The 12,579-nt window shown below is 38.7% G+C and overlaps 1 protein-coding gene across 2 annotated transcripts in view; it reads left to right on the top strand.

Annotated features, from left to right (window-relative positions):
- ABCA1 (ATP-binding cassette, sub-family A (ABC1), member 1) overlaps nt 1–4,374 on the top strand; it is a 166,645-nt gene extending 162,271 nt beyond the window's left edge. The window contains exons 47-50 of one of the 2 annotated variants that reach the window (XM_006886906.1): nt 955–1,058; nt 1,672–1,764; nt 2,546–2,789; nt 3,355–4,374. In XM_006886906.1, coding sequence (XP_006886968.1) covers nt 955–1,058; nt 1,672–1,764; nt 2,546–2,789; nt 3,355–3,495 — 582 coding nt within the window. In that variant the 3' untranslated portion in view covers nt 3,496–4,374. The remainder of the gene's footprint in view (nt 1–954; nt 1,059–1,671; nt 1,765–2,545; nt 2,790–3,354) is intronic. The other variant, XM_006886907.1, reaches the window with a different exon arrangement.
- Nucleotides 4,375–12,579: the final 8,205 nt, after the last annotated feature.

The raw sequence follows: 12,579 nt of genomic DNA, 5'->3' as shown, positions 1-12,579 counted from the left end.
GAATCCAGCTTCACTATGCTAAAGGCTCACTTCCAGCAGGTTTTGAGAGGCTCTTAATCAGGCAGGAGGAGAGTATCCATCTTTCTCCCATGGAGCAGCTGGTGGATTTGAACTGTGTGCCTTCGGGATTGCAATGCAGCTTCTTACCACTAGGTCACCAGAGTTCCCTAGACCTACCTAAAGAGTCCACACGCTTTGGTTTTCTAGAATGGAGGACCCCCTTGGGTGTTGTTGAGGTTGGGTGTCTAATTTAACCTTTTTTATGGAAAATGCTTTCTGTTTGTCCCCTGAGGTTGAGGGGTGTGACTGTAGTTCAGGTCCCTTAGGAAGCACCTGGGTCACTGTTTCTCACACACAGAGAGTAGGACAGTGGACGATTGCCAGTTAGAAGCCCTTGACCCTCCTTTTTCTGTAGAGAGGAAGATCATGGAAGCTCTAAGGTGTCTTAAGGTCAGGCTTTCATGTTACTCAGATCTGGAAGGAGTACATTGTAGATTATGAGTCAAATATGACAGGCTAAGTTAGAGTGAACTAAAATAAAAAGGAAGGAAAAAAGAATTTTATCCAAGTCTTATGCTGACTTAGTAGATTTCAGATCCCCCCCAAAAAGGACTTTTTAGCATATGCTTACTAAGTCATGTAAAGAAAAAATTAAATGACTTTGCCTCTTTCTGCTACTTAAGAATTTGGTCAATTTTTATAGATGCTGGTTCAGAATGGTTTCTTGCTTAAAAGAGACATTTATAATAAAGTGAACTTGCTAGAAATGAGTATGAAACTTATTTTCATATATAAGGCCTTGTTTGTTTAATAGAAATTCACAGTCAGCTGTTGCTAAAATGTTGCTGTCTTTGAGAAAAAAGAAAAAAGTCTGTATTTAATGTTTTGTGTTTTTTTTGTTTGGGTTTTTTTCTTTTTAAGCAAGTAGTAAAGACACTTTTACTTTGATTATAGGATGAACCAACTACAGGCATGGATCCCAAGGCCCGGAGATTCCTGTGGAATTGTGCCCTTAGTATCATCAAGGAGGGAAGATCAGTAGTACTTACATCTCACAGGTCTGCAGTGAAAGCCTGGGTTGGCTTCTGTGTTGTGCTGATTTTTTAAACTTGCCAAGTACTGTATATGACTGATGTGAAAAAATTAAGTTATAGAGAAAGGCAAAGATGAAAACATCCCATGAATCTGTACCATTTGTATAAAACTATTAGTACCATTGGACTGTACATCCTTTGTAATGTTTTCTTATGAAAGCCTGCGTACACAAATACGTGTGTGTGTGTAGATTACCTTTTACAAACAAAAATACAACTATGTAAAACTTAGCAATATGTCAATATTATTTCAAGTCACTAAGTGTGAATATAAAAATATTTTTCTTGGGATAGTTTCCAGTTAGGATAAACCTCAGTTTAGTTAACTCTTCCCTCCCCTTTTCAGATAGCTGCATTGTTTCTAACTTTCCCCCCACAATTGTAAACAGCACTGCACTGAAGAAACGAGCTCCAGCTTGACGTCTTCATGCATTCATAATAAGGATGCTCCTATGCCCTATGAAGCTAGAAATCTGTTTCTTAAAAATGTCAAATGTCACGATGATGTTTGAATGCATTACATCTGGTTACAGAGGCATTCTCCCTGGAACTAAAACCTGGTTTTGTTTTCCTGCAGTATGGAAGAATGTGAAGCTCTCTGCACTAGGATGGCAATTATGGTCAACGGGAAGTTCAGGTGTCTTGGCAGTGTTCAACATCTGAAAAACAGGTAACAAAGATAATTTCTTGGGACTATTACTAGTGAGAGAGCTCACTATTTCCTCTTTGGTGACAGTATAGCTGTAGATCTAAAATAAACAAGACTTAGCAAAATGCTATAGTGAAAATACCCAGTGTCATCAAGTCAATGCCAACTCTTAGGAGTCCTTCATTCCATTTCTGAGGCTATTAGTAATTAAGGGAGGAGACTGCCCATCTTTCTGTCAAGGAGAAACTAGTAGATTTGAACCACTGACCTTGTATAGTAACACAACACACTATATGCTGCCATCAGTGCACCATTGAAATCAGAGCTGCATGCAAATTTTATTTTTACCATTTCCTCATTGTGCCCCCATCAGGCAAATTACTTAACCTCTATGAAATTTTGTTTCCTAGTAGTATCTCCTTCTTAGCTTGATTATAGAGAAAATGAAAATAATGAATACATTCTACTGTAGCTAACAGCATACAACTTGGAGTCAGACGTAAATGAGTTAGCACTTTAACAATTTCCCTTAAGACTTTGTGCCAGTGACTAACTCCTTGGACTTTGCTCTCTTTATTTGTAGTATCTACCAGACCTCAGGAGTCAGAGTGAAGATTACATATGCATGTAAAACCCCTTAGGAGGACACCTTACACAGAGTTGGGACACTGTAACTGATTCCCCTTAGAAACTTCCTGTTGGGACCTCCCTTATTCTCTGTACAAGTTGAGGATCTCAGGGTTAAAGAGTCTTGAGCATTTATCTAGAGGATCATTGGCATTTGAACTTGTCCCATTTTCAGGTTTGGAGATGGCTACACAATAGTGGTACGAATAGCAGGGTCAAATCCTGACCTGAAGCCTGTCCAGGAATTCTTTGGACTTGCCTTTCCTGGAAGTGTCCTAAAAGAGAAGCACCGGAATATGCTGCAGTACCAGCTTCCGTCTTCATTATCTTCTCTGGCCAAGATATTCAGCGTCCTCTCCCAGAGCAAAAAGCGACTCCACATAGAAGACTACTCTGTTTCCCAGACAACACTTGACCAAGTAAGCTTTGACTGTCCAAAGCCATGTCCTTGCAGATCTCTCTGTATGGGCTTTAGAGCAGGTCAGAGGGTCTGAGCTCGGTTGCAGACACAATTGTTACTAAACCTCTAGAATCTTGAAAAGAGACGATATGATCCCTGTGAGAATTAATAATAGTAATCATAATAATCATATTAAGTACCATTTATTGAATACCTACTAAGAAGTCAAAGCAGGCATTTTGTTAAGTATCTTACTGATTTAAATTAGACTATAAAATGCCAAACAGCCTGATACTTGGTAGATGTTCGGTGTTAGCTTTCTCCCTCCGTTCCTTTAATCAAGCCTGTAGGTTGCACAGCAGATAGGTGATTGATGACTTGGTGGACAATAGAGAAGGTCAATGTAAGTGATTAATGCTTTCTCAGGCATTGTTTTCCCTGCTGTAAAGTTTTCTGGTTGATCTAAGTAGTAGGCAAGCCTGAATTCTTCTACTTGTACTAATTTCAACATAGAGGAAAATGCAGGTAGAATTAAGAAAGAGCAAGTTGACAGGTGTTTATAGATAGCCTTTTATTTTTGACAGGTCTTTGTGAACTTTGCCAAGGACCAAAGTGATGATGACCACTTAAAGGACCTGTCGCTACACAAAAACCAGACAGTAGTGGACGTTTCCGTGCTTACGTCATTTCTGCAAGATGAGAAAGTGAAAGAAAGTTATGTATGAAGACTTTTGTTCATACAGAGTGGCTGAAAGAAAGGTGAAACTAACCCTTCCTTCACACCGTGGTGAAGTGTTCTGGAGGAAGAGCCAGAAGTTTCTGTGGGAAGAAATAAACTGGATACTGTACTGATAACTGTTCAATGCAATGCAATTCAATGCAATGAAAACAATATTCCATTACAGGGGCAGTGCCTTTGTAGCCTTTTCTTGTATGGCTCTCAAGTGACAAAGACTTGAATTTAGTTTATTACCTTATGCCTGTGTGAAACTCTAGTATGGAACCCTGTGGACATAGGGGTTTGACATGTACTCTTTTGTATTCTCACTGGGATTGCAACCATCATTCATTGCATAATCATGGCCAGTGGTTATTTATCACCATCAAAAGGCATGTACATCCTCATTCATTAAGCTGTGCCATGCCAGGAGACTGGTTTCCTGGTGACACATCCATTGCTGGCAATGAGTGCGCCAGAATTCCTAGTGCCAAGTTGCTCAGAAAGGCTGAAAGCACCGTGGTGTGTCATATACACGTCTGTGAAAGCTGCTCTCTACTCAGTCTTATTGACATCTTTTAAGTATCAGGCGACAAAATGGTGCCATGTGTGGGTTACGTCCTGCTTCAATTATCTTATTGATAAGCTGTGTAGTGTGGTAACATGCAAAATATGAGTATCTCTAGACACTTGAGACTTGGTTCCACTGCACATAGCCCCTCGCATGGAGCTGTGGGTATCCCATGGCTTGCTGGGACTCCTACTCATACTTAGATCCTGGTAAAAGGCAAAGAATCCGCAGCCAGACTGCAGCAGTGGAACGCTGCTGAGGTCCAGGCATGAAATTAAAGGGATGGCTTGAAGACTAGAGGAGGCCAGAGTCCATCCGTCCTGATTGTCTAATAACACGGTACTCTGCATCTCAAGATCTTTGTTGTTTGTCACAAATGTATTCTTGTTTCTGGCTTTTTTAAATTAATCTTGAGTAGGAAAAGATGGAGTTGTATTTTGACAAGAATATTTGTATTTTTTAATGTTATTTGGGTTTTTTAAGTTCTGCCAGTGAGTTAGGAAATCTTAGGAAATGGACTCTGTAGAACTCTGTAGCATGGAGTCTGTTTGCCTTTACAAGGTTGCAGGTGAGTAATCTGATGGGTGAAAACAATGTGATGCCCAGGATCTCATGACACAGTTAGAGTTGAATTTGAAGGTCATTTAAAATTCTCTAAATCTGAGTTCAGCAGTCAAGTACTTTATTGAGTAATATAGCTGAATGCATATGGTTGGTATGAGGGAAAACAAAGTCTTGGGCAACTTTTGTGCCATGCTCTTCAGCTAACTGGTTTACAGATAGAAGCCATTTTTACAGTTCTTGTGGGGGAGTCTACTGAAAGAATATTGGGCATTTATTTAAAAAAACAACACACCAAAACAGCAACAAGTACAGGAGCCAATAAAGTGTAAGGGCCGCAGGTTAAACAATGAATTTTTTTACAGAAATTGAAAATTTGCTGACCAAACAAAATTTGCGGTTATGGTATTGTGTTAGCTTCATATCAGTGGTGTGGCAGATGTTAGACAACCCATTAAAAATTTCTTGACAATCTCAAAATTTCCATTTCTCCAATAACTGCCCCAACATGGGGGGGAAAAAACCCCAAGATCCCCCAAAAACAAGACCAAAACCTCAGCAAACAATCTTACATGAAGTATTTATCAATTTTTTTCTAGCTCAGTTATAATTTTTTAATCTATAAACATTTCAACAATGCTTATCCCCATCTGCCTTGAGACCACAATATGAGAGAATTAATGCTTGGTGAGGTGGTTTTTAATATCATCATTTATCCTTTTACTAAAATTTAAATATTAACTAAAGGGGAAAAATTTCAGATTTGTTTCAAATTAAGCTTGCTTATTAAATATCAGAATGTTATGTAATTCATTACTTGAAAAGAGAAAATGACTTCGAAATTGCAAATGTTTTCTAAGATGATAAGTAGCATAAGGGAGGCATATTTCTAGTAATATTGGAGTACGCTCATATTGTATAATCTTTCATAATTTAAAATTCAGAATAGTTTTCCCTATCAAAATATTCTTAAAAAGTCAGACTTGGCTTTCTCATTTCCTGTGAGTACACTCTGATTTTTCTATTACATTTAACCCAAGAGCAACTCCATGCTTTAATTACTCTTTATTTTGAAACCATATTTAAAAATTCAAAAGTCAGTGGGATGTTCTTAAAGTTCAAATAGAGATTTAAAAAATTTTTTTAACTGGAAACAGAATACACATCGACCTCATTAATACTGTTACTGTTTAGACTCTCCAGGTGATAACCTTTTAAAAACTTCCTGTGTAAATCTAGGTATGAGAAAAATTTTTGCTAGATTTATGTTCAAGTTAAATTTTATATATCCCTATAGAAAATTAACTACATGAGTTCCAGAAGTGTGTAAAAAAATCCAAACGAGTATATTCAAAGATTTCTGCTTTGCCTTTTTTTGGTTATTAACAACTGTGAATATGAAAGAAAACAAACAATAACACGGCCATCTGTAAAGAAATGCCCAGCACTGTTCAAAAGAAAAACTGTTTAAAAAATATTGTTTAAAAGAAAAACAACCAAACCTCAGACTACTGTATTTTAATATCTGTACTGAAATAGCTGTTTTGTGACTATTAAATGTTGCACATCATTCATTCACTGTATAGTACTCATTGACTAAAGGGATTTGTCTACGTTTTCTTCTTCTTGTTGTTGTATATATCAGGTAAAAAGTTTCCAAAGAGCCATGTGTCCTATAATACTGAACCACTTTGATATTGAGATATTAATTTGTACCCTTGTTACTATTTACTGGTAATAGGTCCTTATGTGGTTGGGTTCCGCTGAGTTATTCTGACTCACAGTGACCCTGTGATAGAGTAGAATCGTCTGTAGGATTTCGTAGGCTGTAATCTTTACGGGAGCAGATTGTCAGATCTTCACTCCCATGGAGCTGCTGGGGGTTTCAAACTGCTCACCTTGTGGTTAGTAGTTGAGTGTTTAACATTGTGCCACCACAGCTCCTTTTACTGGTAGTGTAGTTCTAGAGTAATATGCTCTAGTTTGTGGAGTTTTTTCCCCCCCAGATTGTTGCATCCCTTTTTATAGAATGTTTGTATTTCAGTAAGGATTAGGTGTGCTGTTCTCCTTAAACCTTAGGATGAACTATGTTCTTTGCTTTTTCTTACCATAGGCCCTTCATTCCAAGCACTTTATGCTGTCTATTTTTTTGCACTGGAATATCTAAGAATTGCAAAAGTAGACAAAAACTTTCAAAACATTTCTAAGTTAAATAATTTTCATTAAAATAAAAACTATTTGTAATGTCAATAATTTTATATGAAGTATTAAAAAAAAGCATATTTCTGTGTTACAATGACTCAAGAAATAAAGCTGTGTCGGTTCTATTGGTCTATAAATATTTCCTTTCATGCACTGGTAGCACCACCTACTGTTAAACATTGTTACAAAGCTCTTCTAAGAAATGTCTGCCAGCACAGGGGACAGTATCTATCTGCACATCCAAAGTAAACATTTTTGGAAAGACTTGCATGATCTGTTCATCACGAGAGAGAAATGAGGGAATACATGAAAATAAGCAAATGTTCTACAGCCTCAATGATTCATTTACAACATTAACTGGAATTGAACAAATTTAAGTGGTTTTCGAAGAAACTTAGGCTGAGGAATGATTTTTGAAGCTACAGGAGTCCCTATAACTGGCTATCCTTAGTAGCCTAGCTTATTTAATGAACAAAATCTGGACTTTGGTATTGAGGAGGCTACAGAAGGTAGTTTTCTGTGCTGCTTCCTTGTTTGTTTGTTTATCCAGAACCAAAGGGACAGTGAATCCTGGCACGGGGACTGGGGGAGGTGGCAGGAGTGAGTTTATAGGAAAAGAAATGGTACGGAGGCTGATGAAAGAAGTGCCTTTCCTTTCTTATATAAAAAGTTCTGTACAGTCTACACACAGCGTTAGGTTGTGCTGTTGTGAGACATATAAATATTTCTCATAGGGACCTCTGGTGGCCTAGTGGTAAGAAGCTACACTGTAATCCCAAAGGCACATGATTCAAATCCACCACTGCTCTGGGGTAGAAAGGATGGGTGATGAATCACTTCTGAGACAATGCTTTTTTTCAGTACTTGAAGAAATGCTATTTTGATAGCCCTTTAAGACAGCACGGTAGAGTCATGGCTTGTTTTGCGACCACATCTGAAAGGCTAGGACACAGAGTGAGCAGACTTTGTGGCACCATGAATTTGAACTTGGGTGCAAACATCACCTGGGCTTGAAATGAACCTGGAAGACTGCTCAGCTTAGGGTTACAACTTGATCCTCTCACCTTGAACTTCAAATTACAGAAACTTTAATAAAATTATTTTTTAAAAAACAAAACCTTGTTGTGAATAAAAAGAACTTGTGGGTAGGAAAAGGAGGAAAAACCCCCTTGAGATACTAAAAGATTAATTGTGATGAAGGCATAAAAATATACATTGAGTGTTGGTGTAAACATTCTTTAACCTAGAGGAAGCATTCTTAAGCATTTGGGGACTTAAAACTTTGGATCCTTTGGATGCTGATGTATCAAAAGGGTAACAGTAGCAGTGAAGGAGAAGAGGACGCCTGTCAGGATGGACTGACACGGTGATTTCAGCAGTGGGCTCTGATGAGGACGACAGAGGATATGGCAGGGTTCAGGTCAGCTGTTCACCCCATCTCTAGAAGTCATGCTTGAGTCGATGGCACCTCACAACCACCACCACCCCTACCCATTTCAGTTAGTTTCTGTGTTGACGGGCACTTCCTTTTATGCTGCCCTGGAAGGCAAGTTCTTGTGTTATCCACAGGATTTTTGAAGGCCTCTTACTTCAGAAGCTGATGGCCTGAAACTTGTCCACCATGGACGACCTTCCTGGTATGTGAAATAGCAGGAGTGATGGCAGGATCCTCAGTGAGTTGGATGGACACAGTGCCTACCTCGTGGGGCTTGAGCACGCCCGGGGACCATGAGGTTGGTGCAGGATGAGGTTGGTAAAAGGTTCAGCTCTGCTGTGCACAGCATCTTCACGAGTCGCCGGCAATTTGACAGCACCTAACACAGCAGCTAAGTAGTACTGTTTCTCTCAGAGGATAAAGAATTTATCCAAGACCATATGGTTTGGGGCAGAGGGTGCTCATAAATGAAATATCAGTTAAGATTTTCTGAGATAGTTTGCATCATTATGTATTATCAGGTACTGAAATCTACTGTGAGCCACACACTCTTTTAGATGTTTAAGAAGACAGAACTCATGCTTTAAGAACATAATTGACTGGAGAAAGATCATGGGTATGTAGACACATGGACACGGTGAAAGCAACAAGTGTTAAGAAGAAAATACAGCTCAGGAATAAGAATGAAGAGAGGAGTTAGCCTTTCTGAAGTGACATTTAAGCTCAGACCTTAAACAGGAGTAAACTGAAGGTGTGTGGGAAGAACATTTCTCAAAGAAGGATCATCTACTGCAACACTCTAAGAGAAAAAGAAAAAAAACCCCAAACTTAGCTGTGTGACCAAATTCAACGCAGAGCACGTGGACAGTTTGTCCTCTCAAGTTTGGGCTCCTAAGTGTTACTATGTGGTGTATGTCAGGCTGGAGTCTCCCTCTCCCAAAGACTTGAGCGGCGTGGGAGACAGCAGGAAGGTCAGTGCCACTCTGTGGGCACCAGTGAGGGTGCAGCTGCTGCTCGGTGTTCCAGCGACCAGGGCTCTGAGCAAACTTGGTGGCCAGGAAAATGAGACTTGCGGAGAAAGCAGGTGAGTGAGGAGGAGTTGAAAGTGGAGGGGAAAGCAGAGGTCAGTGCTTAGTGAAAGTAAAGACCGTATTCTCCAAAGATGACCAGGCCACTCTCCAAAAGGACTGGAGTTGACAACAGGCTATAAGGTCAAGTGTTTCAAAGAGGCAAAACCAGTTTTGTCCAAAATTGCTGATAATGTAGAGAAGTGACCTCTGAATTTGATTATGAAGGTTTCTGGTAACCTACAGAATTCATTTTAGAGGCTCATAAGAATAATGCATGTTTGAGATGATTTCAGGGAAGTATGAATGGTAGTTGCTGCTGCCGTTGTTACACTCCACTGAGTCACCTACAACTCACAGCAAGTCTATGCACTGTAGCTCTGAAACCTGTCCTGTCCTGAGTGAATCTCACTGACTTCTACACACCTACCTCCATTATTACCCCAGTTACTGTGTCAATCCATCTTATCCAGAGTCTTCCTCTCTTGCTCTGTCCCTTTACCTTTCCAAGCATAATGTCTTTCTCCAGGGACTGGTCCCTCCTGGAAACATGTCCAAAGTATGTGAGAAAGCGCCATAAAATCCTTGCCTTTAAGGAGCAACTTATTTTCTACTCTCCAGGACAAACCTGTCAATGTTAATAGAATGTTAAACATTCTTCTCCAGCACTACAACTCAAAGGCATCAATCTTTCTTCTGTCATCCTTAGTTACTGTCCTGCTCTCTGATGCAGAGCAAGTAATTTCACAGATCATGGCCTGGATCAAGTGCACCTTGGTCTTCAGACTGAAACTGTTGCTCTTTAGCACCCCAGAGAGGTCCCTGACAGCAGATTTTCCCAATACAATTCACATTTGATTTCCTATGCACTACTCTACTGAGGAATATGGCTTTGAAAGGTGCAGAAAAAGAATATCTGACTTACAAACATTTTGTTTGAACTGTATTGTTTTATTTGAATAATGTCTTAGTAGTTCAGGCACCATGTTCTCTATTTGTTTGTTTTTAGCCTGTAAGGATTTTTTTGTTGTTGTTTAAAATCCTTTCACACAATCAAATTTTTAATATTTGGCATGTTCCAACATATAGAAAGGAATAGGAGAGAAAAAATACAGAATTACAAACCTTGAGGTTTTTGGTCTGAATAAATGATCAGAGTTGCCACTGAGATGAGATTTCTGGGTAGGATTAAGAGCTCAGCCTTAAACATCTGAAGGCCGAGATATCTATTAGACATTCAGGTAAAGATGCTGAGAAAGTACATGGATAAAGTGAGTCTGGAAGTAGAAGAAGATGTGTAGACTAGAGGGGTTTTCGATGACTAAGAAGCAAGCGTAGATTGATGAGAGAAGAGGTCTAAAGAGAAGCCCTGAAAGACTCTAACATCGGAAGTCAAGATAGAAAGGAGACTAGTATGTAACAACAAAGAAGGTTTTGTGCAGCGTTTTGGAGAACAAATGACGAGACTGTTTCCAAAAGAAACAAGACGTCAGTTGTAAAGTGAGGACTGAGAAGTCGGCTTGACAAGTGCAATTTGCCCGATGAGATTAAAGTAACCTGAATATGGATGAAAGAAAATATGGACTATACTTTGGAACTATATTGTAAAATAAAAGGAAAATGAGATAGCTGCAGAGGAAATACTGCTTACTTTCTAAGATGGGGAAAAGAGCATATGTTGAGAAGAATCCTACAGAGAGGGGAGAAAATACGGTTGCAGGAAACAGGAACTACCAGAGGCACATTCTTAAGCAAATAGGTGTACAAATACAGGAGTCTGTCTTTGCTTGAAGCATGCACATTTCATCCACAAAAAAACAGGAGAGAAAGGGCATATTAATAATGTTTCTTTCACACTCCATGACAGGCCAGATAAACCAGATCCCTGTGGTTCAAATAAATTTCTTCAGATAGCGAATCCATCATTTTGTACTGTATATGTGTGATATGTTTTTGAAATGTAAAACAACATAGGTATAGTGTAGATCTAGTTGATGAGGAGAACATAGAAATACCAAAATAGGGTGTTTGGTAAACAGTGGGGCAGTATAAAGGACGATGACCCTCACTGTGATGAACTTGCTGGCACAGTGGTCGTGACAATGGGTCCAAGCACTATAGTAATTGTGAGGACGGGCAAATGCTTTGTTCTGTTGCACTTTGGGGTCACTATGAGTCAGAGTCACCTTGATGGCATTTAACAGCGTTAGCAGGCAGAAACATTCAAGTAAAACAGAAATGACAGGAAACCTCTAGAAATTTCAAGGAAAATTCCAGCACATCTGTGACAGTGCTGAAGAAAACTCTCTTCCTGGGATTAGTTTCTTGAGGTGACTTACCATTTACAAGATTATTGTACTGTACTGGTGAGTTGAAACTGACTCACAGTTGGCCCTACAATGGGTTTTCAGATACAGTAAACTTCAGGCCTTTGGGTTGGCAGCGCAATTCTTTGTACCTCAGCCACTAGCGCACCATACCATGTACAATAAATAAAATGGTTTAACAGCTACAGGAAAAATGATAAACAATAGAAAATATAAAGAAAAAGAAATAGAATGGCTACATAGGCTTTTATTAGGACAAACCTGTCCATAACCATAAAGAATTCCTTTAAAACAAATAGAAGTGGTGAGCTCTGGTGGCCTAGTGGCAAGAAGTTGCAACTGCATGCTCAGCGGTGCACAGTTCAAATCCACCAGATTCTCTGCTGGAGAAGGAGGAACAATCTCCTCCTGTACCAGTCAGATCTGATTTGACGGTAGACACAAAAAATAATGAAATAAAAAAAAAAAGAAAGACTCAGTCTTTAAATTCGTTTTGGTTTAAAGATGAACTCTTTAAAAAAAAAACAAATAGACGTGCAATGCATCTCTGCTAGGGATTCAAAATGAAGCAAAAGTTAGTAATATCAGTTACAAATTAAGATACTTAATCATATAAATCAACAAGCTTTGAATTTGATTTTTATTATTAAAATATTATTAATTTTTCTTATTATTAATTTTATTACTTTTGCTAAATTAGTGACTAATAATTAATCCAGACAATACAAATGATACTATTCCAACATAAAGAAAAAAATTTTATCTAATAGTCTTAGGAATCTCATTCTATAACATAAAATGAGCTTCGATGGACAACAATTTTTTACAATTCTCAAAGATCTCTTGAACAGGTAGATCGATACTACATACAAATAATTGTCATATACTGTCACAGGGATGAAACTATAACATTGTTTCTTTTAAGAAT

This window comes from Elephantulus edwardii, unplaced genomic scaffold, assembly GCF_000299155.1.
Source record: "Elephantulus edwardii isolate Elephantulus edwardi_28Jun2011 unplaced genomic scaffold, EleEdw1.0 scaffold00052, whole genome shotgun sequence".
Lineage (NCBI taxonomy): Eukaryota > Metazoa > Chordata > Mammalia > Macroscelidea > Macroscelididae > Elephantulus > Elephantulus edwardii.
Note: the sequence above shows the minus strand (reverse complement) of the source record. Positions and strands in the feature narration are given on the sequence as shown.